This window comes from Atractosteus spatula, chromosome 14 (genome assembly GCF_055471065.1).
Source record: "Atractosteus spatula isolate fAtrSpa1 chromosome 14, fAtrSpa1.hap1, whole genome shotgun sequence".
NCBI lineage: Eukaryota > Metazoa > Chordata > Actinopteri > Semionotiformes > Lepisosteidae > Atractosteus > Atractosteus spatula.
Window position 1 is genome coordinate 15,566,898 of NC_142719.1, and position 25,331 is coordinate 15,592,228.

At 42.3% G+C, this 25,331-nt stretch overlaps 2 protein-coding genes across 3 annotated transcripts in view; one reads left to right on the top strand and one right to left on the bottom strand.

Moving 5' to 3' along the window:
- Nucleotides 1-292: 292 nt before the first annotated feature.
- On the top strand, nucleotides 293-3,340 carry ubl5 (ubiquitin like protein 5). 2 transcript variants are annotated; one of them, XM_088932314.1, is made up of 5 exons: nucleotides 293-399; nucleotides 740-809; nucleotides 1,196-1,279; nucleotides 1,695-1,732; nucleotides 3,066-3,340. In XM_088932314.1, the coding sequence occupies exons 2-5, from the start codon at nucleotides 754-756 to the stop codon at nucleotides 3,107-3,109; spliced, it is 222 nt and encodes a 73-aa protein (XP_088788440.1). In that variant the 5' UTR covers nucleotides 293-399; nucleotides 740-753; the 3' UTR covers nucleotides 3,110-3,340. The 2 variants fall into 2 exon arrangements, with proteins under 2 accessions (XP_088788440.1, XP_088788441.1); XM_088932315.1 differs by having other exon boundaries at nucleotides 301-328.
- Nucleotides 3,341-4,351: 1,011 nt separating this feature from the next.
- Nucleotides 4,352-25,331, bottom strand: part of vav1 (vav guanine nucleotide exchange factor 1) — a 48,119-nt gene continuing 27,139 nt past the window's right edge. The window contains exons 6-27 of the mRNA XM_088932313.1: nucleotides 24,723-24,821; nucleotides 24,105-24,173; nucleotides 23,160-23,263; nucleotides 22,558-22,657; nucleotides 21,964-22,059; nucleotides 21,468-21,536; nucleotides 19,345-19,431; nucleotides 18,134-18,219; nucleotides 17,703-17,838; nucleotides 17,402-17,511; nucleotides 16,175-16,276; nucleotides 15,632-15,726; nucleotides 15,462-15,484; nucleotides 15,306-15,348; nucleotides 10,992-11,128; nucleotides 9,685-9,753; nucleotides 9,230-9,261; nucleotides 8,937-9,053; nucleotides 8,243-8,330; nucleotides 6,267-6,381; nucleotides 5,549-5,700; nucleotides 4,352-5,353 (exon numbers count right to left, since the gene is read on the bottom strand). Coding sequence (XP_088788439.1) covers nucleotides 5,300-5,353; nucleotides 5,549-5,700; nucleotides 6,267-6,381; nucleotides 8,243-8,330; nucleotides 8,937-9,053; nucleotides 9,230-9,261; nucleotides 9,685-9,753; nucleotides 10,992-11,128; nucleotides 15,306-15,348; nucleotides 15,462-15,484; nucleotides 15,632-15,726; nucleotides 16,175-16,276; nucleotides 17,402-17,511; nucleotides 17,703-17,838; nucleotides 18,134-18,219; nucleotides 19,345-19,431; nucleotides 21,468-21,536; nucleotides 21,964-22,059; nucleotides 22,558-22,657; nucleotides 23,160-23,263; nucleotides 24,105-24,173; nucleotides 24,723-24,821 — 1,983 coding nt within the window. The 3' untranslated portion in view covers nucleotides 4,352-5,299. The remainder of the gene's footprint in view (nucleotides 5,354-5,548; nucleotides 5,701-6,266; nucleotides 6,382-8,242; nucleotides 8,331-8,936; nucleotides 9,054-9,229; nucleotides 9,262-9,684; nucleotides 9,754-10,991; nucleotides 11,129-15,305; nucleotides 15,349-15,461; nucleotides 15,485-15,631; nucleotides 15,727-16,174; nucleotides 16,277-17,401; nucleotides 17,512-17,702; nucleotides 17,839-18,133; nucleotides 18,220-19,344; nucleotides 19,432-21,467; nucleotides 21,537-21,963; nucleotides 22,060-22,557; nucleotides 22,658-23,159; nucleotides 23,264-24,104; nucleotides 24,174-24,722; nucleotides 24,822-25,331) is intronic.

Below are 25,331 nucleotides of genomic sequence, written 5' to 3' on the forward strand. Positions count from 1 at the left end.
TTTTTAAGAGAAAGACACTAAAGTGAAGCTGTGTCTGTGTGTCCGCCATGTTGGCTTCCAACTCGATACATTTTAGAATCTGATGGATGTTACATGACGGAGCCAAAATGGCGTTAGTTGCATTTTACCCGCAAAACGAGATGTTATTCACGTTAATCTAATACACTTTACGGCAGAAAATTAATATGATCAAATCCCCGCCTTTCAGGATTAAACGAACACAGGGATTGGCTAAAATTTACATCTGTCAGATTCTGAATGTAGTCTATCATTGGTTAATGTCCTTTCCTTTTCCGTTTTAGAGCGGGTATCCTTCCTGTCAGTGTTGGTATGGTATTCTGTTATTTTTTTCAAGGGGCGAAGAGAAGTGTATTTAAAGTGGATTAGTTGAAACAAAAGGTAGATCTATTTTATCGCGATCTTTACAAAGTGCTGTCATTTTACAGTGTGTTCAGGGCATTCCATAGCTAAGGAAAGTCTCATTTAAGACTTTAAGCACTGTGCCGTAAAGTAAATAAACGTGCAGGTAAATTAATGTTGTCTCTAATTCAGAGAGCGTTGAGGAGGGGGTGATTAGATCGTGCATGATTCTGCAGCAGTTTCATTCTCATAGGGATTGGCATTGCGGCACAAGAAGAGTTGTGTCGGCAAATAACATTCGTGTAGCTGTAGGAACTACAAGCGTGTCTGTGCCATGATCCCAGCTGCGACTGTAAGCGCTCTGCGTCTTTATTTCCAGGTTCCGGTCTCGCAATGATTGAAGTGGTGTGTAACGACCGTCTGGGCAAGAAGGTCAGGGTGAAGTGCAAGTATCCTTGATGGCAGTAATTGCGTTAAAACAAGGGTCTCAAAACTCAAAACAAACGCTGACTGCACCATTTGTGCCTCCACTGTGAAAGCTCGGTGTCCTAACGCCGTTCAGTAAAAGCTAGCTTCCTCACCTGGAATACAATAATATATGTGATCTATCTAAAGAAAGTTTTATTTTTAGTTACCGCTTCAGTCTTGATGTTGTTCTTTCCTCTTTGGTTAATGAAACCAATCTATTTTCCTTCAACCAACTTTTCCTCTTCCAACTGTTATATTTGCTGGTCACTATTTTTAGAGTATGTTTTTCTAGAGGTTTGACTAAAAAGCTTATTCAGATGAGGCTTTGTGTCCAGTTCTGAAGTTTCCACTTAACTCCTGCGCCCAGCCCTGACGACACGATCGGAGACTTGAAGAAGTTGATAGCTGCTCAGACTGGTACCAGGTGGGATAAAATCGTCTTGAAGAAATGGTGAGGATGCTTTGAATACCGAACTCCAAAAAGCTGTTTTAATGTGTACCTTTAGGGCATTTCTGTGTGTATCTGAAGGATAAAGTGGTCTAGATTGGTAAATTGACAAGTAATTCATTTTCCTTTCTGCAGACAAAACGGGTCATTCTGTCACAGGGGACTTCAGCATGGGATTTTGGAGAAACCTGTAAAGATAACAGATTAGTTGCGAACACCTTATGCCTTTGTTCCCCATCAATATGCTTGGAATGTCCAAGACATGTGAAAGAATGTTAGCTTTCTTTCATTTAGTGTAAGAAGCATATTAAATGTTTTGAAGCATGTCTTTTATTTTTTACCCAGCAGCATTTTCAATGCTTTGTTTCACAACTGAAAACATTTTTAATCCCGTCTCTTAAATTCTGTGTCATTCCAGGTACACTATATTCAAGGACCATGTATCTTTAGGAGACTGTATCCTTTTTTTGTAATCGTTTGGTTTGAGTGTATATAGCAGTAAAGGTATATCAATCAGGCTTAAGATGAGCCTCCCTGTTCTGAATAATTCCTTGCACTTTTCTGGACACTCCACTTAGTGTTTGAGTACTGGGGACTCCCCTCCACCACCACCACCACCACCACCACCACCAGTGTGCAGCCCCACCTGGATGATGTGACAGCAGCTATAGTGTGTCAGTACACTTACCACACACCAGCTCTCAGTGGGGAGGAGACCATGATTGGTAAAGGAGGAATTCTGGCCAGGACGCCAGGGTAACACCACTAAACTTTTCGAGACACGCCGTGGGATTTTTAATGACCACCGAGTCAGTACCTCAGTTTTACGTCCCATCCGAAGGATGGTGTCTTTTTACATTACAGTGTCCACGTCGCTATACTGGGGAAATTAAGACCCTCACAGACTGCAGGGTGAGTGCACCCTGCTGGCCCCTCTATTACCTCTTCCAGCAGCAACCCTAGTTTCCCATCCAGGTACTGACCAGGCTCACACCTGCTTAGCTTTAGTGGTTTGCCAGTTGTGAGTTGCAGGATGATATGGCTGCTGGCATAATCCATTGGTCCAGTTTGCTGAACTAAATACATACAGCTGGCATCAGCATTTGGTGATGAATTTCTGCAATAAAAGTGGCAAAACTATTATGTATCCCATTGCAATCACTTGCGAAGTAACTGTTATGGAATTGATTGGTTTCATCGAGTGAGTGTTTTGCAGGCAGGGCAGGCTGGGTTCTTGCATTTTGAAAGGTCTGCTGAAAGCCTAGAGGTGCTTTTGCTTGCTTAACTAACGCAGGCTGTTTAGACTGGTGAGCAGGAGATCCTAGGAAACCAGGAACTTGTAAAACTTCAGCCCAACTTGCAGCACAAACTGCAAGTGACCATGTCAGTTTTGTGAAGCTTGCTCACATCTGCGATTTCAGACATCAGCATTGGCACCTTGTGTCTTAAATTAATTGTCCAGAGAATCCCAATCGAGACTCCTGAGTGCCAGGCTCTGGGATGAGAAAATGTTCAGTAAGGTTATTTAACAACCTTTGGATTTGACAGGTTGATTAACAGTTTCTGTTGCAGGTTGTGAATACTTACTGTACATGAAACTAATTTAGTTGCAAAACATGACTGGGGATTTGCAAAGACTTATCAGCTTTTTCCTTTGATCTATTGTGCAGCCTGTGATTCAGCCTCCATTCTGTTATAGTAGTAGTGTTTTGGTTCTAAGCGTGTAAGCAGCAGAGCCCCATCAGTGGCATAATGTGCTTTTTTTCCTTAATTTTGCTTTTTTAAACAGATGAAATCCATGATGGAATGAACCTGGAGCTGTATTACCAGTAGTCATACTGAGCCAAAAATTGCTTTAGGGATTGTAAAATTCCTCAGTCCTTGCTGAACTCGCAGATGTAAACCCTTTCTGAACGTGCAAGTTTGTATTGAAGCAGCAAAGATACATTTTTTTCATTGTTAATGATTAGGAAGTAAATTGTTTAAACATCATACCTTTGTTCTGCTAAATATTTTGTTTTGATATTGTTTTAAAAATAAAATCTGGTATTTATATACAACATGGTCTTTATGAACTTGGTTTGTCTGATGTGCTGGGCAGTGTTCTTTAGTGGTTTTGTTCCAGCTGAGCTCTGAATATCTTAATTAGAAAGCATTAACATGGTTTTGAGATTTTAAGTCTACCTATAAAACCTGCATAGGAGTACTGGGTAAGCTTCTGGACTTATAATTGACAGGTTGGGTTCAGGTCTGTATTGCAGACACTGCTCTTGTACCCCTAAAGTGAGGTACTTCACCTCAGCTGTATAAGTGGGGACCAGCATCACAACGTGGGTTACTTAGTCTATTCAACGCTACAGGAATCACAAAAGTAAGGATGAGCTCCATCCCAATGAAACGCTGTGTTGGAGTATGGACTTTACCTACTGTATTATAAAACCTGCAGAAGTACATCTTGCTAGAATCAGGGCTGTAGACTCTGGAACTATTCCATATCTCAGGGGTTCCTAACCCCACCTTTAGCTAACAAACTGCTTAACTGGAAACTGCACTTTTTTTTTTACTCAAAAGGTAGGTATCTTTGTTACAAAGCAGCCTCTCAACATGTTTAGGAATCAAAAACAAGTTCAGTTGTGGAAACATCACTGGAACAAACATCAGAAAGCGTGGGGGGGGAGGGGGGTTTCCCAGGAACAGGTTTGGGAACCCCATCCATTTCTCTATGTGAAAAGTGGTAAGCACATAGCCCACTGAAAAGAAAGTGAAGATGAACCCAAATGCAGCTCTGGCCTGTTTTCCACACAAGCCTGGGTTCTTCTGAACGCTCTTGTAAATACAGGCTGGCCTCATGGTTCACAGGAACTTTGGACATGGAAGCTGATTGAAACATCTGGCATTATATTTCTAGAAATATAGTGAAATATGTTTTCCGGACAACTGGTAAAGGAGTTGCAGGAAGCTGTGCCAAATTTATCATCTTAAATATCAGAATTTAAAAATCTGCTCCTGTAACACAACCTGATTAATGAGTGCTACATATACTGTTCCTATCAATCACAGACCTTTAAATAAATATAAGGGGAAAACAAATGCATCGTTTATTCAATAAGGACATTACATTCACTATACGTGTGCATTATTTTTTTCAAATGGTATATCAAGAAACTTAGCACAAATTTGGCAACACAGAACAGTCTTCTGGAAATCAGACTAACAATAAGAGAGGAGATGAGCAATGAATTTCCCACGCTACGTGACCTGCCCCTGCTTTTCCTGAGCAGGCAGAAATCTGACAGTTCCCTGAAGTTTCAAGCAAAAACTGTTCCCATAAGTCACAGTCGTAACTGGAAAACGCTGACAGCAGCCACATTTCCTCAACTGGGGCAAAAAAGAAGAAGTTGCAGGTAGCTCCTCCTTCGTCATCACTGGGGCAGCACTCTTCACAGCTTTCTACACATGCTTGCTTATGAAATTCACTGTTGCGTCACCAGAGTTGCTATTGATCAGAAAAGCTGCAGGTGGCAGCTCTAGTGAAGGCAGAGATTTGCCCAAACTACTTAAAGGTTTAGCACCAGCTTTGAAGTCCACTGTTTTATTTACGGTAGCACTAGGATCATTTTCTCATCAGGATGCCAGCAGAATTGTGGTACTACAATCACCGCCACAGCCAAGCAGGATGGGAAGGCAATGAGAAACAAAGCCAACCAAATAGAAAGGCTAAAATAAGACCATCGAAAAGTCCCCCCATGAAGGGCGCAGGGTCTGGGCTTTTCTCGAAAGACAAAACAAAAAGAAAATCGAATAAATAAGAGGCTGGGGAATGCCCGGGGTACAGTGTGGCTGTGCGGCTCCACTGGTGGGCGATGCTGGGAGTCAAGGCCCATACTGCCCCCTCCCCTCCCCCCAGTCCCACCCCCAGTGTGGGTCCACTCAGTGCTTATATGAAGAGTCAGCGTGCCCCTGGATCGGCCACCCATCTGCACTTTATCTCAGGTTGTCAGGAATGTCAACGACGCCTGTCTGTCAGCAATAGTCGGAGTAATCCTCCTCTACGTAGTTGGCTGGGAACAGGCCAACCTGAGTGAAGAAAAAAAAAATTAAAGTCTGTTACTGCTGCCGTGGCCATCCTCCTTTGTGTTAAGTTTTGGTCTCTTGTCAAGAAACAGGATTTCGAAAGAAGAAAAGGTAAAGAACAAGAACAAGGAAGAGGGAAATACAGGAAGAAAGTGAATGACAAAAGGAAGAAATAAAGTCAAGAGTGGTCATTCTTACCCGTCCGTACACCTCTCCTTTCCACCAGCCACTGGGTGCTTTCTTGGAGATGATCTTGATAATGTCTCCCTCCCTCAGAGACAGCTCAGTACGGTCCCGTGCTGAGAAGTCATAACGGGCTCTGGCAGTGCCGAAGTACTTCACACTGCCACCTGAAACACACAGCACAAGGGTGGAACCCACAATGTGTACTTAATCCACGAAGAGCATACAACATGTAGCACTTGTAATGGCACAGTGACACTTCGAACATGGTGTGCTCACAACAGAATACACACAAAATACATGTGCACACAACACATGGCACTGAATGCAAAATAAGCTATGTGACTACTTAATTCACAGTGCACAGAACACGTGATTCTCAATACACGTTGCAGCAAAAATCCACACTCCTTATTTACACAGATTTACTAAGATAAATATCTATATATAGGTGTACAGTATATTTAAATACAATACAGCACATCGCAAACTGTACTGATGAAACACAAAAATAAGGATTTCTTTCATCTGTGCACATCAGGGCAATTTCTCTCAGAAATGGGTACAGAGCACAAAATATCGAGCTCTCAGGACAAGAACCAGCACAACCAGGAGTGCCTCGAGCTGCTGTGCAATGGTGAGGGGTTTATTCCATCCATTTCCTGGAATCTTCTGAGACAAGAGGGCCTAGCAGGGAGGAAGGAAGTGGGGGTGGAGGAGGACAGGGACCCACCTGGAGAGGGCCTGACACAGCTCTGCTCAGGTTCCTGGAAGGGAAATTGTAAGGTGGTATCCAGGTTCTTAAAGTACTCCTTCAGCGAGTTGTGCTTATAGAACTCCACCAGTTCCTGTTGGAAAAGAAGACAAAGCTCTAGATCTGCAATTCCAAGCCTGAAGTCCTGAGAAAGCTGTTCTCTTGAAAATTAGCACCACTCCATTGAGTTAACCTGACCAGCATGGGCCATGCCAGGTTCCACAACAGGACTGCACACAGGCGATTGAAATGATCTGAGCCCAATTTGCAATGTGACCTACAGTACAATACCTGGTGTGACATACTGTATACTGTATATAGGAACAAGTCTCACAATGAAATCACTGTATCAATCCACCCATTTTCTAACCGCTTTTTCCAATTCGGGGTTGTGGTTGAGTTGGAACCAATCCCAACAAGCAACAAGCACAAGGCAGGCTACACAAGCCTGGACAGGATGCCTGTCCATCACAGGACAGACACATACGCTCACTCCAGGGCCAATTTTCCCAGAAGCCAATTAATCTGCCAGTATATGTTTTGGACTATGGGAGAAAACCCACAAAGACTTAGGGAGAACATACTATAACAAATGGGGAGGGTACAAAAATTAGAGAATAACGGGAATTGACCAATCGGTAATGATTGTAAGGATTTCTCCAAGATTATACAGTACCCAAGCGGTTGGTATAATTAGAGGCACGTGAATTCTTTATTCTCTGGCATAACTTTGGTGAAAAGAGTTCAGAGAAGAATTCAGGCACACTTGGCAAACAAATATTTATTTACAGTGACAATGCAAACACTACACTACACACAACATAAATATACAAGACACAAATTTCCCTATGTACGTGACAAGTTTACAGACATGACGTTTCAGAGACGTACGTCTAGACCACCAGGGAAAACCCCAGACTGCTACCAAGTATTCATCTTATGGTTACAGAGAAGCACATAAGGTGCCTTCTAAACTAATAGATTACAACCTACGATTAAATCTCTCTCTAACCCAGATGACACAAATGTAATGAGAGCCTATTTCCCTACTGAAATGCACCCACTAAGCAGGAGAGGCAGTTTTAAAATAAGGGTTTCTCCACTCAAGAGTTCCAAGTTCCCTAAAGCTACAGAATAGCAAGATCTCTTAGCAAGACTCAAATACTTAGCTTCAATAGTCTTCTCGCATGATCTTCAACAAAGAACTCTAGCCAAGATTGTAGTTCCATCTCCTCCTGTCTCCTCTTTCTCTTGTGGTCTGACCTTTTTTCCCCCCTTCTATCTCGTCTTGATCTGATATAATACGGAGTCTTTCTGGACTGATAATTGACACTTAATCTTTTACCCAGAACTTAATGGACTAACATAAGCCAAGGTGAACATTATGGTTGCTATGATCCCCTTTACATCCTCTTTGCTTTGAAGCTGGAAATGTTTACACTGCCAGATGTTACACAATTCATCTAGATTCTTAGAGACACTTCCTAGACAACTTTACCCATTGCAGTAACAATGCAAACTCCATGTAAACAGCACCTCAGGTCCAGAATTGAACTTAAGACTTTAGCACTGCAAGGCAGAAATGCTATCCTCTGCTCCACTGTGCCGCCCCAAATCACTGTATTTAGTTCCATAATTTATAATGGTATTTGGTATAGTGTAGCATAAAGCTCATTTAATGGTGTAAAGAAATCCAATACTGCATGCCACTTAACATAGTGTTTATACAATGCATTGGAACTTAACACATTGTAACAAGCAAATGTCACTTATAACATTTTGACAAATCAACATGTTATCAAAGAGCAGTAGTGTGCTGAGGATTACTTGTGCATTGAAAAAAAATATATAACAAAGGAAACACATTGACAGCTGGACTCAGCTGGCTATATACCAACTCAGCCAGAATCATGGAGCTCAAAGGGCAGCCAATGGAAGACAGAACAAGCACCTACTATTAATCCTCTAAATGCCTTCTTCTCATTAATGCGGTAAAGGCCCTCGGCTGTGGTGATCTTGATGTGTTTAATCTCCACGTTATACCTGAGAAAAGAGGGGAGGTTCTGGTCAGTGTTGGGAAATGAGCCGGCAGGCATGTTCTGTAAATGGTCCAAGAGATCGACTTTCACAGGAAACCACTGCAGCCACAGCAGGGAGTCAGTGGTGCGAGAGGTGCATGTGCTTTAATGGGATAGCGGACAAACAGCCCGGCAACAAAAGAGAAATGGCAGAGAAGGTATCGGTACACCCAAGAAAAGATGGGAATGTCCTTCACAGAAGACAGGATGCCATTCCAGGTAAAAAAAAATGGGAATGTTCCACTCCCTTGGAATATCACAGCAAATCAGGCCATTCAGAAAGATGATTGCCCAAGTTTTCCTGCATCCTGTGTGTATTAACCTATTAATGTATAGAAAAGTCATAAAATCTTATGCTGGTCTCTATTTATATTGAACTTCCTCTTTTTATACAGAACCTTGTGAATTTTGACAGTGGTAAAAAAAAACAGGTTTCCTATTTTTCCTACATCCCTGCAGACTTTCTTTTACAGAGCAGTGCACACTCTAACAACACACCATTGGGGTCTGAACCCTTAACTAGCAGGGAATTGCGTGCAGTAAGAAATCTGACGGAGGGGGAGGGTCTCACTTGATGCTGATGGCATACTCCCCCGCGTCTTTCTGTCGCTGCCGCACCAGGTATGTCCCATCAGATCGGCTCATCAGAACAGACTCCGCCCCTGCTCGCTCCATGCTGCCCGCGTACCTGCCAACACACATGGCAAGAGCGTTGAGGATTCGTTTTCTCCGATTTCTCATCCCAGACTTGTCCCTGTGCTCGTCGGCCTCAAGCAGGAGTGGAGCTAGGAAACCCCCCCAGAGCCCAAGCTTTGATGCTACCGTTGCAAGTGTGTTGTCATTTCCAAGGAAATTTCTACTCACCAAGGGTAAAAGGACAGGTCTGGCATGGGCCTCTGTAAAAAGCAGAGAAATTGCTTTGAGACCACTTGATACAAGTCTGAAACAGTTAATAGAAGCAGGTAGGTAAGGAAAATGAATGACAAAAGGTGTCTCTATGCCTTACTAAGTTCAATCGAACTTCAACGAAACTGCGAACAGGAATGGTATGAATGTGCATGATAAACTGGACTTTTTATTTAGCAGATTACCAACAGTGTGCTGTTTCAGCCTGGGAGTATCCTTTATGTTCTAGTACTGTACTGATGATATGCTAGTTTGAAACAAAACAAAACTGTGGGGTTAGCAGAGAACACAGGCGCACAGGGCAAACTGTTTAACCTCTTCTTTAGGTCTTATTATGAATTATGAAATACGACAACTTTCTGGAGTCAAATAATTAATAAACAGCAAACACAATTCATGAATCAGTTACTCACAGCTATGAAGGGCTTGACTTTAGAGCTCGGAAACCATCCTGCAACTACTCCTGTAGTGATATTCCTGCCCTGGAGTGGGGAGAAAATACCATTTGATTAGGTGACAACACTATTCAAGTTCCTCCCGAGGCTTACAAAATATATTATTTTGTCTTCTCTGTAAATTCAATTAACAAATTGAACATAAATTCATTCTCTACATAACATATCAAAGCACAAAAAAAAAAGTAAAGCTCATCAGAGATCATTGTATACCTCTAAAGTACGGATTCATATCAGACGTTTTTTCTAGGGGACTGAAAACTGAAAGTAACATTGGCAGATGGTGGGAGATAGTTCCATCTGTGTTGAGACAAGGAGGGTAAGCAGGGTTTCACAGAAGGAGCAAAAACTCCCAAGTGTGAAGTGAATGTGGAGAGCACTGACTCGTAAATACACTGATTAGAAAAGCAAGTTATAGAGCAATTATACTTCATTTAGCAGCTTTATTTGTTATACCACCCATTCCGTCGGTACAATGGTTCAGATAAAAAAAACATTCCAACATTAATGGGCCCCAGACTTCAACTGTTTATTAATCAGGCCAGCAGGGGGTAGCCTTTACACAATCTTCAGCTCTTAAGTGCTGCCATTGGGACATAAGCATAATTTAATTAGACAAATTACTGGAACTTGTAAATCATATTACTTAAGGGAAGTGCAAGTGCTTCCGACTGTTGTCGAGTGACAAGGTTACTCCATCCATTTTTAACCGCTTCTAAGGCAGGGTACACAGGATGCTAGCCTATCGCAGGGTGGACACACACAAACACAGACACGCACACACTCACAACAGGGCCCGTTCTCCCAGAAGCCAGATAACCTACCATTACGTCTTTGGACTGTGGGAGGAAACGGGAGCACCCAGAGGAAACCCATTTGAACACGAGAGAACGACAAAGTCCACGCAGATAGCACCCCAAGTCTGGAATTAAACCCAGGGCCCCAGCACTCAGAGACAGCTGTGTTAACCACTGCGCCGCCGTGCTGCCAAAAGGTTACTAATATGGATTAAGTACTAGTATTGTGTAGTCACAATAATACTTTGAATTTGAAACCTTAACAGGAGCCACATGGTGCTTATGAAAAAAGAAATGACAAGGATTAATTCTCTTCAGTTATATGGTGCCTTTTGTCCCAAAGGATCCCAATTGTCCTTGAACACTCTTGTCTATTACTGGGTTGCAGGCCCCACCTGGGCGACACAAGGTCCAGCTGTCAATTCCTTACGACAGCCGAAAACTGCCCTCTCTCCAGCCGGTCCTTACCTCCCACCACTGGAGGTCAGCCTCAGCGCGGGTCAGCTCGATGATGTCACCCAGGGAGAGGTGCAGCGGCTGGCCGAACGCCACTGGCGGAGGAGGCAGCCCATAGTACTCGCTACACACCTCCATCTTGGGCAGACCTGGTGGGAGAGGAAGCAAGACCATCAGAACTGCCAGACTTTTTAAAAAAAATATCCAGCACCACCTACCCCTCACCCACGACAGTGAGGCTTCTGTTGGATTGCTGATCCCTGATCAAGATTCAGCTAAGAGACACCGAAAGAAAATAAGCCTCATTCGTATGTATACTCGAACATGTGACACACACAGATTCTGACACGTAACTTCTCAATTTTGTTACTGGGGAAAATGCTTTCCAAAATTCCTCTGTGACACCTTTCAAAATACCAAAGAAACAACTATTACGTTATCTGCCTGACGCTTATATCCAAAGCTGCTTGCAACTGTACAGCTGAATGTTTTTACCGGAGTTATCTGAGTGAGGGGCCTTGCTCAAGGGTAAATTAGCAGAGACTGACCCAGAATTTGAACCTAGAACTTTCCTGTTATGAGTGCAGTACCCTGACCACTAACTTCGCACTGCTGCCTACGTTCAGAGATGAAAACAATCTTATTTCTGAGAAAAAGATACACCCACGCTAAGCTTAGTCCTGGATCAAATAAAAATTTTGACCACCTGGTCAATCAGACATCACAGAATCGGGAATTAGCCAGAATTCATGACTTGTCCACAGTGGAGAGATGTGAAAAGCCTCTCGCAAAAAGAACATCCACCATGAAGTGACAGGGCGGTGACTGATGGAGAGATTGGCCAATGAGCCAAAACCTTGATTTGCACTTGCCTGTAGCACTCAATGTCCTGCTTTTCAAGCATCCTGTAATTCACGTGCCATTCATATGAAAGTAATTCATGAATGATATATTACTTTTATGATATATTTACTTTTATATTATGTGATACAGCTGCTCAAAAGAGAAGAAAAATTACACCAAGTAGCTGAAACTTTTATCTGTGGCTCTGCACTATATTATCATGTGCACTGTACTACATCAGGTTACAAGTGGTCACACTCCTTCCTTCACTTTGAGTGCCCACTTCAAAAGGGGAGCATTCAAAAGGGGAGTCCTCCCCCACTATGACCCAAAACCATCAAGTTTTCAATTTGGTCTAAATGTCAACCAAATGTCAGATAACAAGACCAACTCATAAAGTGATTCACAAAAAGTCCGATTCCACCTGAATGGTTAAAATGTCACCCATTTACCACCTCAAAGAGGAAGGCCTTCCTCTCGTTAATTTCTTGTTTTCTTGGGATGAATTCAGCACTTCCTTTTGCTGCCTGTCCAGCCAACTGCCGATTCAGGCACTCATTCACATAAGACACGAAGGAGATTAAAAGCGAGTATGCCAAAGATAAGGGACGTTCGAAACAATCATGGAAATAAACATCTGATAGCTTTATGTGCACTCATATGTGTACCCACTTATGTTTGCATGCAGACGTACCCCATGCTGAACATGCCAAGATGATATACTAATGTGGACATGACACCCTCAAGAAATATTCTGTCTCACCTCTAGTTCCCCACACATTCCCAATCTCTGCCTCATTCTTTCTAGACAGTGTAATGCAGGGGTCATTACACTAGATGCTCGTTGTCTTCAGACATGCACCTCCTGATATGGGACTTATCTCACCTCTGCAGAAGTCACACGTGTGGCTCACATACACGTTATAAGACGGCAGTAGGTGCACAGAAGACTGAGATCATTGCCTGACACATATTCCTCAGAATGCTGAGGGGAATGAGATGTTGTCCTCAGTCTCATGACCTGTTGGGGGTCCATCCTCGACTTGGATTATCTCTGTGTCCGCTGGTTTTTGTTCCAGTTGGGCGCTAAATCATTGCTGCTAATCAGTACCCGTAACTTACCTGCTTGCTGATGTAGCCTTTGTTCTGCACCCAGGCTTTGGGATTTCACAACTACCGCAACTTAAGTTTATTTTCAACAACTTTACTTCCAACAGAAGTTGATACAGTCTCTCATCAACCTGCTAATATGCTTCCTTATTTCTGACTAAAAACAAGAAGCTCCCTATCATTTACAGACCTTTCTCATGTTCTTAAAAGAAAATAGGTGATCACTTTATGAGACACAAACACAAGTGAAAATAATGTGGCCAACACCACCCACAGTGTTTGTTTTTTTTTCCTTTGCACCTGAATAAGGGAAGTTCTGAAACTGGGCTGATAGCAATTACAAACCCCATACCACGTTTTGAAGGGCTGAAAGCAAATACAAGAGTATGGCTCACAAAGAAATAAATTTCCCTGCGATTAAGAACCTGGCTTAAGGAAAAAACCAAAATAGTCACTGATAACTCAGAATCACTGCCACAAGTTAATAATAAACAATAATTCTTTTAAGGCACAAGGCTATTTTTAGATTAGAATTATGCCTTGGCTTAATATTTACTCATTTTCAGTACAGGACAACTTACAGTGGTGTGAAAAAGTGTTTCCCCCCTTCCTGATTTCTTATTTTTTTGCATGTTTGTCACACTGAAATGTTTCAGATCATCAAACAAATTGAAATATTAGACAAAGATAACACAAGTAAACACAAAATGCAGTTTTTAAATGAAGGTTTTTATTATTAAGGGAAAAAATAATCCAAACCTACATGGCCCTGTGTGAAAAAGTGATTGCCCCCTAAACCTAATAACTGGTTGGGCCACCCTTAGCAGCAACAACTGCAATCAAGCGTTTGCGATAACTGGCAATGAGTCTTTTACAGCGCTGTGGAGGAATTTTGGCCCACTCATCTTTGCAGAATTGTTGTAATTCAGCCACATTGGAGGGTTTTCGAGCCTTAACCGCTTTTTTAAGGTCATGCCACAACATCTCAATCGGATTCAGGTCAGGACTTTGACTAGGCCACTCCAAAGTCTTGATTTTGTTTTTCTTAAGCCATTCAGAGGTGGACTTGCTGGTGTGTTTTGGATAATTGTCCTGCTGCAGAACCCAAGTGCGCTTCTGCTTGAGGTCACGAACAGATGGCCAGACATTCTCCTTCAGGATTTTTTGGTAGACAGCAGAATTCATGGTTCCATTTACCACAGCAAGTCTTCCAGGTCCTGAAGCAGCAAAACAGCCCCAGACCATCCCACTACCACCACCATATTTTACTGTTGGTATGATGTTCCTTTTCTGAAATGCTGTGTTACTTTTACGCCAGATGTAATGGGACACACACCTTCCAAAAAGTTCAACTTTTGTCTCGTCAGTCCACAGAGTATTTTCCCAAAAGTCTTGGGGATCATCAAGATGTTTTCTGGCAAAACTGAGACGAGCCTTTATGTTCTTTTTGCTCAGCAGTGGTTTTCGTCTTCGAACTCTGTCATGCAGGCCATTTTTGCCCAGTCTCTTTCTTATGGTGGAGTCATGAACACTGACCTTAACTGAGGCAAGTGAAGCCTGCAGTTCTTTGGATGTTGTTGTGGGGTTTTTTGTGACCTCTTGGATGAGTCGTCGCTGCGCTCTTGGGGTAATTTTGGTCGGCCGGCCACTCCTGGAAAGGTTCACCACTGTTCCATGTTTTCGCCATTTGTGGATAATGGCTCTCACTGTGGTTCGCTGGAGTCCCAAAGCTTTAGAAATGGCTTTATAACCTTTTCCAGACTGATAAATCTCAATTACTCTGTTTCTCATTTGTTCCTGAATTTCTTTGGATCGCAGCATGATGTCTAGCTTTTAAGGATCTTTTGGTCTACTTCACTTTGTCAGGCAGGTCCTATGTAAGTGATTTCTTGATTGAGAACAGGTGTGGCAGTAATCAGGCCTGGGTGTGGCTAGAGAAATTGAACTCAGCTTTCCAAAGATGTGATAAACCACAGTTGATTTATGTTTTAACAGGGGGGGCAATCACTTTTTCACACAAGGCCATGTAGTTTTGGATTATTTTTCCCCTTAATAATAAAAACCTTCATTTAAAAACTGCATTTTGTGTTTACTTGTGTTATCTTTGTCTAATATTTCAATTTGTTTGATGATCTGAAACATTTCAGTGTGACAAACATGCAAAAAAATAAGAAATCAGGAAGGGGGCAAACACTTTTTCACACCACTGTACAAATAGCCCTCTTTCCCTCCCTCCAGGTCCTTGATCAGGGCTCAACCTGAATATAGCCTATAAAACTCCATGTTCTTGTCCATGTGCTTTTTTCATAAACAACAACAACAATGTTTAAAATACAAATACAATGCAAACCATGTTTTAAAGTTCTCTCTTACCGGGGTCATTTGGTCGGTGAAGTGTGGCTCTGTTGTTTTTGTTCTGGAAGAGGAGAGGAGCAGTTTGAGAGCATGCCCCAGTTTAAAACAACAGACACTTAAATCGATTTCAGTATTTCAGTAAGCGGATTAAAAAAACAACAACAAATCACTTACTTTTCTGATCGTAACAGAGAAATCTGTAAGGACACACACAGACATTCTGGAGTTAGTTTAGCCTCACACAGGACAAAAACTGAAGTTACAAGATTGATTGATTGATAATGTATAAATGAGAACATTGCTAGTTTGAGAGAAAACATGACAAAAATAAATAAAAAAGGCACCTGAGTTTCTCCCGCAGGGAGGCACTCTTCCCAGGCACTCCTTGTGTGCAGCTACCTTGCAGCGTGTACAGCGATACCCCTGGAAGAAGATGCCCCTAGGGATCAAACACACGGTTTCAGCACTGCGCACAGGGATCAGACATGGTCAGGAGGAGGGTACCCTGCTGTAGCATTGCAGGGGAACGTACAAGAAAACACTTTTACGGCTGCTGTTCAGTGTGAGACGTTGTAAGGGCAGGAATGATGAAACAGGCAGAAAGCTTAACCCAGGTCTAGAAATTACTTTTCCCGCCACATGACGCTTGACACAAATGCTCAGCTAACAGAAAACAGAAGCCAAGCCTTCGTCAAGGTTTTCTGGTTTCTTTTGGTTTCCTAACGTGCATTACAACTGCAGGCTTGCAGAGAAAAAAAAAGGAAGCACGAGATCAGATTGTTGGGGCGGCAAGCAACATCGTTTTCGGGCATCCTGTTTACAGCACCTTTTGTTTCTTCAAAACCACTTTTCCCTTTTTTCACTTTAATTCACCTTCACTCTCTCACCTTAAGAGCATCTGGCAGGCCTTGCAGGAAGTGGTGTCATCAAAACTGTGCATCTGAAAGTCATGGCTATTGGCCGTGCTGTTTTCTGGGAATATGTTGGACCTATTGATGCAGGAAAGAGACCAACATGAGAGAAGTACCACACAGAAAGATGGATGCAGACGCACAAATGCTTGTTTCACTGGTTTTGTCCTATAACCAGGCAAGTGAACCGTAACAGATTCCTGGTTCGGATATTTTTGGAAATTGTATAAACCTTAATCCTAAAACCACCATGATCTTGAATCCTTTCATTTAATCTAATTGGGAGACATGTCACATCTGTACAAAAGTGGAATGATTAACCTGCATGTTTGACATTTCCAAAATAGAAATGTCAAATGGCAACAAGCCTATTTCCAGTCCATGATCCCATATATCCGCATGTATTTAAATTCAAAAGCTATAACAAGGAAGCCACTGCCAGGTAAGACAACACTCACATTTTCCTGGAACCGTCTTCTTTATGTAAGGTTCACTCTAAAATATTATGACTATTTCATGATACTTTCCATTTAAACGGTTTTCTAATTGCATCCTCCAATTCAAGGACAATTATTTGTAAGTAATGTGCCATGTCATTCATTTTCAAATACATGTGCACATGCATGGCTACAATCTTTTTAACAGTACTGGCAGAAAGCTTCTCCCAGATCTAGATATAATTTTTCCCGCCAATCAACACAAACAATCAACTAACAAAAAAAAAACAGAAGCCAAAACCTTCAACAAGGACAATTTTTTTTCCAAGCATGCATTACAATTGCTTTCTTGTAAAAAAAAAAAGGAAGTGTGAGATCAGAGTGTTGGGGCAGCAAGTTTCTTTTTAAACCATGCTCATTTGGGGGCTTCTTCACCATGATCCTGTGGAGGTACAGCTCTTTCCTCGCAAATGGGGACTTGTCTCGGTCGCACACCCATGTACCCACTGCAGTCCCGAGTAGAGACAACAATCTCTACGGTTTGCATCAAGCAAAGGAGTAAGGCAGACTCTAGCTGGCAATGCTACAAGCTCACAAGCAGCCAAAGTCTTCCAGAGGTCAATCGCTCTTGAAAACCAAACTGCCTGACTAGCATACTGCCTACTGGGAGAGTCCCAATAGCAGTTAGTGATGTGACCTGAATTAATGATGTCAATACTATAGAGTAGCACTGTTGTTTTAAAATAGCCTTTTAAAATTTCCTTACAGAGCCATTTCGAACTGCTCTAGCCATTTCTTCTTCAGCTCCTTGGTTTTGAAGAAGAGGTCGTAGCCGCTCTGCCCATAAGGGTCAATTAGGCAGAAAATGTGGGACCACTGCAAAATAGAAAAAGAAAGGAAACATTAAAAACACCTGCATGCTGATTTTCAAGTCCTTTTCACTCTGCGTGAGGCAATATCTGGTGATGCAGGAAGACTTCCAAGACTCTTTTGATGCCCTGCGGGAGGGAAGATGCTTTTTCTCTGTGGGGCTGGGCTGGGGTGGTGTGGCGGGGAATGGGAGGTACCTTCTTGTTGTCCTTCTCCCCCGAGGTGTCGTCACGGAGCTGGTACTGGTACAAGTTGATGGTCTCCTTCAGCTCCATGGTATCGCTGGTCTTCTTTTTGCACACCACCATGGCCTTATCAAAGAGGAAGGCATACCTGCAAAACACGATGCACATGTGCACTGCTCAGATGTTACTCATAACATAGCGAAACAGCATTAGTTAAAATAAAAGGAAAGGTCCTTTTGGCCCACCATGCTGCTTTTCATTTTTCCAATGCTTCTTGAAAGTTCTGAATGACACAGTTAAACAAAACTTTATCCGAGGAAGGATCTCTTATTTTCTTTCTTAGGCACACTTGCGCTGAGCCTCTAAGTTCTTCCTTTAGCTTAAGTGATTGATTGCTTGATTCATGCTGCCAACCCCTTTAAGAGGAAGATACTTGCACGCACCTGTCCTGCTTGGAGCGTTTCTCTACACCACAGATCTTCAGCTCTCCATCAATCTTGGGTCGACCATACATGGCCAGGGACTGTGTCTGGGAAGAAAACAGTCATTATGTTCCAGACTTATTCCTGTTACTCTTTTGGAACTTCAAGGTTTTACATTCAGGTCTTGGCACTAATTCATACAGTAGTGTTTAAAGCACATGGCTCAAGGGGATTCAAACCCATGACCTTGAAGTCACACAGCGCTCAGCAGTCTAGAGTCCACTTAGACTAGTGGAGCATAATGGTCGCATCTGTAACCAAAGTGCAGACTATCTCCACTTTACTGAACAGAAACAGCCAGGTCCTATGGAATGGGTAACAGCTGTCCTCTTCTTCCAAACAGCTCATTTGAAATGTTGATGAGAGTAGCTACAAAGATGACTCGGAACCTTGAGAAAAATTGCAGTTATTGTTTCACCCAGCACAAAAGGACTCTGATGAGTCAGCTAAAAATCTGACAGAGAAGCTGGATGCACCTTAGGCCCCTGCAGGAGGTCTTAGAGAAGTACTCACATCCCTAGCCTTGCAAAATGGAGTGGAGTCTCTTAGAGAAATCACTCTCTGATACGCTCCAACTAATCTCAGGGTGCACAAGTACAGCAGAGTTACCTTAAGCGTCCAGTTCCTCAAGCTGATCTCTCAAAGTTCTTTTAGCCAACCTTGAAAAACTACCCCTAGGGAAGCTGAGGAGACCACTCTTCATAGCCATTAAAATCATCCTCAGCAGACACCCGGATTTTGATAACTGAACGGTGCACTTGTACTTTGATGTGACATTCTACTCAGTTTGTTTTGCACCAGTGCAGATAAAGTTGCTAGCCACTTCCTGCTCGATATATAGCCAGGCACCACAAGCCCTCAGCAACAGACAAAAAGCCATACAAGCATGGTGATATGCTGCCAGTTTACAGTAGTGTGCTGAATTTTGTGAAGGGTGTAAAAGTGAGACAACAAGATCCTTTTAACACATTAATATTAAACAAGTTTCTAAAAGCAAGCCCCTTTGCTACACTACAGCTGAGATGCTGATGAATGAATATGTCAGTGACACAAATGTATAGGATTGGAGGGTTTAGGCTGATGCTGTGAGCTCAGCCCACTGTATGTGGTACCAGACAAGGACAGAACGAGGCGATCAGCACACTCCCCCCTCCACCCCTCTAAGGTCTCACCAAGTTTTCAATGGAAAGCTGAAATGAGGTGATCTGGCGGATAATCTCATTGTCACGCTTCACTTCGTTCACACACTGTGCTAGATCCTGCAGGACAAGAAAGTGACAGAGAGATCAGTGAGTCCGTGAAGTACTATTAGCATCTTTGCAAATCTGGGAATTCCTACGGCCAATCCACAGAATTGAGAAAATAATTCTTGATGGGATTTATATTGAGGAGAACAACACAGGCAAAAGAAATCAATTTTCTTGTAAGATATGTCAATATCAAAACAATATATGTCAAAACAATAAAAAGTACTATTACTGGGCTTTTCACCAAAATTTCTAATGACGTAATCTGCTGATGCAACTCTGTTCTGTAGTTTTGTGCAACATTTGCTGCAATATTTTAAACCAAAATACGACAAAACCTACGGTACTTTACAAAGAACTAGTGTAAAGGGGTGTGTGCATGGTATTTCCCAGTGCGGTATACATTTTCTACATTCTATTTTTTTATTTATTGCAGGTGGAATTTTTTATAGTTTTTTAATTAAGAATAAAAAAGTTGAAACATTTTTAAAGAAAGCTCTACCTGTTTAATAGAACAGGTGCAGATGTGCCCAGATCAAAAGAGCCAACACTGTGATTACATCTGGGGACTTCTATGCTGTGAGTTCTCAAACAAACACAGAACACACAAAGAAACCCCCCGGCCATCACTGCAGCAGCCTGTTACAGACCTTGTGGTGCATTTGATCTCTGATTTATATTTACAATGTAGTTTGTTCTGGCCCACTATGACCGTGCATTGTACTAAGCAGTTATTAAAAAAGGATAGATGGGCAGATGGCATCAAAGTTTTTCTTCATTTTGGAATTGCCAATTATTCCTTTTCAAATAATTCATCATAATGTTTTGAGCTACGGTTTATAGCTACAATCCTCTGTATCCCAAAGCAGAGAGCGAGGATCTGCAATCACGCTCCCCATCATGCCCACATATCTAAATTGATTGACTTTTAATATTCAGAGCTGTGCAGTGCCTGGCAGTAGTGAGATGCTGTATAGAGAGCTATGACAGTCCTGTCCGATTAAACTCACACCCACCACTTCAAGGCTCCTTGCATTGTGAGCTATCACTTGGGGGATTATGGTCAAAGCCAGATAGTAAGTGACCTAGGCTCAACCCAGTAACATCTCATGTCCTCATCGACAGTTTAAAGTCAGTGTAAACTTTCAGAGCTTCAGACCAGGTTTTGAGGAGAAAGGAGGGGGTAGGAGTAAACGGGTAAGGATGTCATGCTCGTCCTGGTTGCCGCTCTGCCAGCCAGTCACTCAGTGCCAGTTTGACAGGAGACCTGGATCACCTGGAGACAATTTACTACCTCATCCACCTCAAGTGATTCAGTGATATTTAAGGGCTGGTCAAACTCTGCTCAGGGTTCTGTTATCAAGATGCGCCCCTGAACCGCTTGATCTTATTTTCTCTGAGTCTCCGGCTCTCTGTTCTCTGTGCTTTGTTGGATTCCTGACCTCTACTTTGTTTCAACTTTGTTTCCATATCACCCCTCAGCTCGGCATTGCCACTGTGTTTATCTTGGCTTGGCTTCTTTTGACTATGTTTGATAAGATTTCCTCATTGTGCCTTGGACTTTTTTGGGATTCACCGGCTTTGACCCTTGCCTGCTCAACTACAGATCTGAACTGTGCAGTTCCTGCCTCATCTGCCTCTCAACCAGCGAGTGGGTTCAGCTATTGACTCTCAATACGCTGCTCGTTCCACCACGTTTTTCTATCAGACCTCTAAAGGAGTTATGAGATGTGAAAAGTTAGTAGTCGTATCTCTAACCGTTTTGGGATTCCTTCTATCCTCATTGTCTCTAAGAATTATTTTAAACACTCATTGTTCATTTTTATTCATTTCAACGTACTTAAATGCCACTGAAAAATTAGGAATTACAATTTTAAAGGTGGTCATTAGAGTACTTAATACCAGAATCTATTTTTTTCAAAAAGGGGAAAAGATATTTGCTTCTTTCTTCGGTGCAGTACAGTATGGGGAAGCACAAGATGGCTCAGTACAATATAAGGATGTGATTGCTGGAAATGTTGACCAAGAAAAAATACACAAAGAGTCACCTTCATGGCATCCAGAGCTGTGCGTAGGTTTTCCTTTTCTGGGGGTTCAGTTGTGTGCTTGACCAGCTCCTGTGTGGAAAACAGAAAAGAGTCAGGGAATCACAATGCAACATAACAATATTTTACACCCCACCATCGTTTAGTGGAGTGTACAAGTCTTGTTAATGCACACGTATTGCACAGATGTAGAAGGGTGCACCTGTGTGTCTTTATGATGCCAGGTACAAACAGGGAAATTTGTATCTGTAATGAATATACTTAACAATTTAAGGGATGGGTCACCTGTAAATATTGATCAATAAAGGAAATAATCGGTTTAAATGAATTTACAGGTGTTCTCTGTTGGATGATAAACCTTCTCCGCTAGACCAGAGGAGAGAACCCCTACAGTATATCTCATTGTAAGCACCCTAGACTGTAATGCCAGTCATTAATAGTGCACATATCACCCCATTTTGCATGTTCTTAGAACTCCAACATATACACGTGTGTTTACCTGTAACAGGAGGTGATATTTGAGGACCCTCTGCATGGGGACCATCAACAGGTCACGGAGGGAGAACCTGCCATTGTTTGCTCGTTTGGCGCACTCCTGCAGCAAGGAGCACAGAGAGAGAGAGGCACCGCAAGTCGGCTTTGAGTCCCACTTTATACAGAAAGATGTCTCGCAGCGTAGAGCTAAACGAGCCGAACAGACATGCAGGGGGAGGCAGAACTGCAAACAGCACAAATCCGTTGCCTTGATCCTTTCGTTAACGGAAACTGATGCAGTGCAATATCTTACTCCTCTGTTAAATACCTCAACTTTCACTTCTAGTTTTCAAGAAGTGATGTGATGCCTGGTGTGTTTAATTGATCATAAGCAAGATCAAGCAGGAGCTGATTTTTCTACCTAAATAAAATGACTTCATCTGTTAAACACATCAACACCTTTAGGTAAAAAGATAAATGAAAGACACTCAAAATACTTTGGAATCCTTCTCATCCATTTTTCAAAGATCTTACACAAACACAACTAGCTTGTATCTGGAACAGCTCAATTCAACTGGTCAGTCCTGATCACCCCTCTCCCCCCTTCACATCCACTGACCTCCAACTTCATCCGTACATCCTCCCTCATGCTGGCTATCTTGTCCAGGTGTTTGGAAGCTGCCTCCACTTGGCTACAGTACCGACCATAGAGCAGCAGACTGCAGATACAATCAGTCAGTCAATCACAGCGCCTTCCAGACCAACAGGACACAATCAAGTACACAGCATAATACAACACAATATAGCACAGTAAGAGATGAATTTAACAATTCACAGTCGGGCACAAAAAAACACAACACAACACTATATGACACAATGCAGTATGACACAGTACAATCCTGTGTTGCTTTTTAAGTACATATTCTGTAGCATAGCCCACACTACATTATAAAGCTAATCTAAAATCAGTAATAATGTTTTTTTCCCCAATGTAAACTGAACAGCTAAAATAGGTTTGTAACTCTAAATGACATAATTAGTGACTTTCTATTGGATTTCTATTGGATGGAGGCGAAACGTTATGTAAGACACATCCAGATAGTCTTAGGAGAGTAGTGTCTTTCCTTTTTTTCGATTAATACATCCAACCTCATAGGTTAAAATGGGTAATCAGCCTGTGGCTGTCATGCCAGGCCCCGAGGGGGTGCACTGTTGTCCTACCTCTCCTTGTACTTGATGAAGACCTGGTACAGATTGGCTGCTCCCTGCATCATGATGGAGCTCCGGATTTCCTCCAGCAGGCTCCGATGGGTCTTTGCCAGCTCCTGCAACAGCCATGGGTGGAGCAGGTTAGGAGGTGCTTCCTCGGGCACAAACAATTTGTTGGAATCACAAATCCAACCCTCCCACACCCCAGTCTGATAACATGTTTAAACCAAGTCTTCTGTTGTTTCCATCTATTTACTTGATCCACAAAGTGGCATTTGGGTCTCATATTAACACATGCCATTTTGTAGACAGAACCACACTGGGTTCGAGAGAGCACTTTGGTTCTTTATGGAATGTGCAGACAGATTAAATATTGAGTCCCCATTGCGGACACTGCTGTTGTATCCCAGAATGAGGTACTCTACCCCAGCTGTATGACTGGGGACCAGAGTGTGCTGGGGATAGGCTCGGTAATGGATTAGCATCCCATCCAGAGGGGAGGATCTTCTGCTCTTTGTTCACTTAACGCCATCAAAATCAGTATAAAATCAAATATGGATGTTACCTACTGCACCTAAAACAAATTTGCATTTCAATTTGCTTTTTCTCTTTTTTGCAATATTGAATAAAATACCTAAAATGTGGGTGAAAAGGTACTTCTTTAATAATTTCATGACCAGCTAACAACTTCAATACATTCTTTCTAAATGATACCAACCCTGTATTCACACAGACTAGTAGAGTAATTGGATTTATTTCAGACTGATAGTTTTCAAGCCATTTTTATCTGCAGGTTCTCTAATGATTTCTCACCTACAGCTTCCAAAAGGCAAATCAAAACCAACAGGTCATTTTTCTTGACTTTTTAGGCCATTATTTTATCTGTGAATCTATGCCCTGACTAAACAGGTGCTATTTGTCACACTCACTTTCACATGTTCAAGGACAAAGCTTTACCTCAATGTTGATGAAAATATTTTCTATATCTTGAGGCTGTAAAAATCTCTGAAGGGGTTTCATAAAGTGCTGCAAGAAAACAAACAAAAAGTCTACATTTAATAATTACTAATGATGAAATTTTCAGAGAACTCACCACTGCACACACTAGTACATAAAGAAATACAATTTAGCATCTCTGATTATGTGAAAGCAAAGTAACACATGTTCTTTTATCTAACAGGATAAGAATGCAGTGTTTCTCAGAAGGGCAGCAATACAGGGAAATCTGTACAGTGATAGTACAGCTCATGACTACATGTGGACATAACATCAACACTCACTTCCCCACCGATGCCAGTTATGCACAAGAACATGAAAAAGACTAGAGGAGGTCATTCAGAGCGTCAGGCCCAGTTGGTTGTTCAAAGCTCGCTGGTCCAAGGATCTCATTCAGCCCTCTCTTGAAAGAAACCAAGGTATCGCCTTGAACCGCATGACTAGGCAGCTCGTTTCACACTCTAACAACCCTTTGGCTGCAGAAGCGCTTCCCGTTCTCAGTTTCAAGTGCGCTTCCACACAGTTTCCAATTGTGTCCCCTTGCTCGTGCAATGAAGCGGGCAAGACGGAGCAGCTCACCTGTAGGATAGACTCTAGCGTGTCGGTGTACTTCTCCTCCGTCTGTTTGATCTCCTGCAGGCAGCACTGCCTCTTGTCCACCTCTGTCATCTTGTGATGCTGTGGAGACAGATAGTGTCTCCTTTACTGAGGTACACTGGGTCTTATTCTCTGGACAGTACATTCTGTTAACAGGCTTCACTGAACTACCTCACTCTCTATGTGGGCTGCTGGCAAATGTATTCTATACTGTGACATCTTAACAAAGTATTTATAAGTGTTTTATTAATGTTTAATACCTGTGAAATAATTTGTTATAATAATAACATTTTAAGAGAGGAATACATTAAAAAAAGCATTAACAGAGTGACCTGTGACAACCAACGGCTGTGGCAGACAAACTGTATGTTAGAAACAACCCCCAAATCCTGACTATGGCCTGAAGAGTACCTCAAACCCTAAGGTTATTGGCAGAAGTATGACACTCAAAGTATGAAATGTATTAATGACATTTAGTTGATTATGTATTTGGGAGGGCATAACGTAGTGAGTAAGTCTCTGGACTCTTAGCTGACAGGTTGTGGGTTCGAGTCACTGCTGCGCATACTGCAGTTGTACCTTGAGTGAGGC

Excerpts from the sequence above, each read along its gene's own strand:
- ubl5 (XM_088932314.1), top strand. The coding sequence starts at position 754 with ATGATTGAAGTGGTGTGTAACGACCGTCTGGGCAAGAAGGTCAGGGTG. Across the intron at positions 1,280-1,694 it reads AAAATCGTCTTGAAGAAATG|GTACACTATATTCAAGGACC; the intron begins GTGAGGATGCTT and ends GTGTCATTCCAG. Across the intron at positions 1,733-3,065 it reads CCATGTATCTTTAGGAGACT|ATGAAATCCATGATGGAATG; the intron begins GTATCCTTTTTT and ends TTTTTTAAACAG.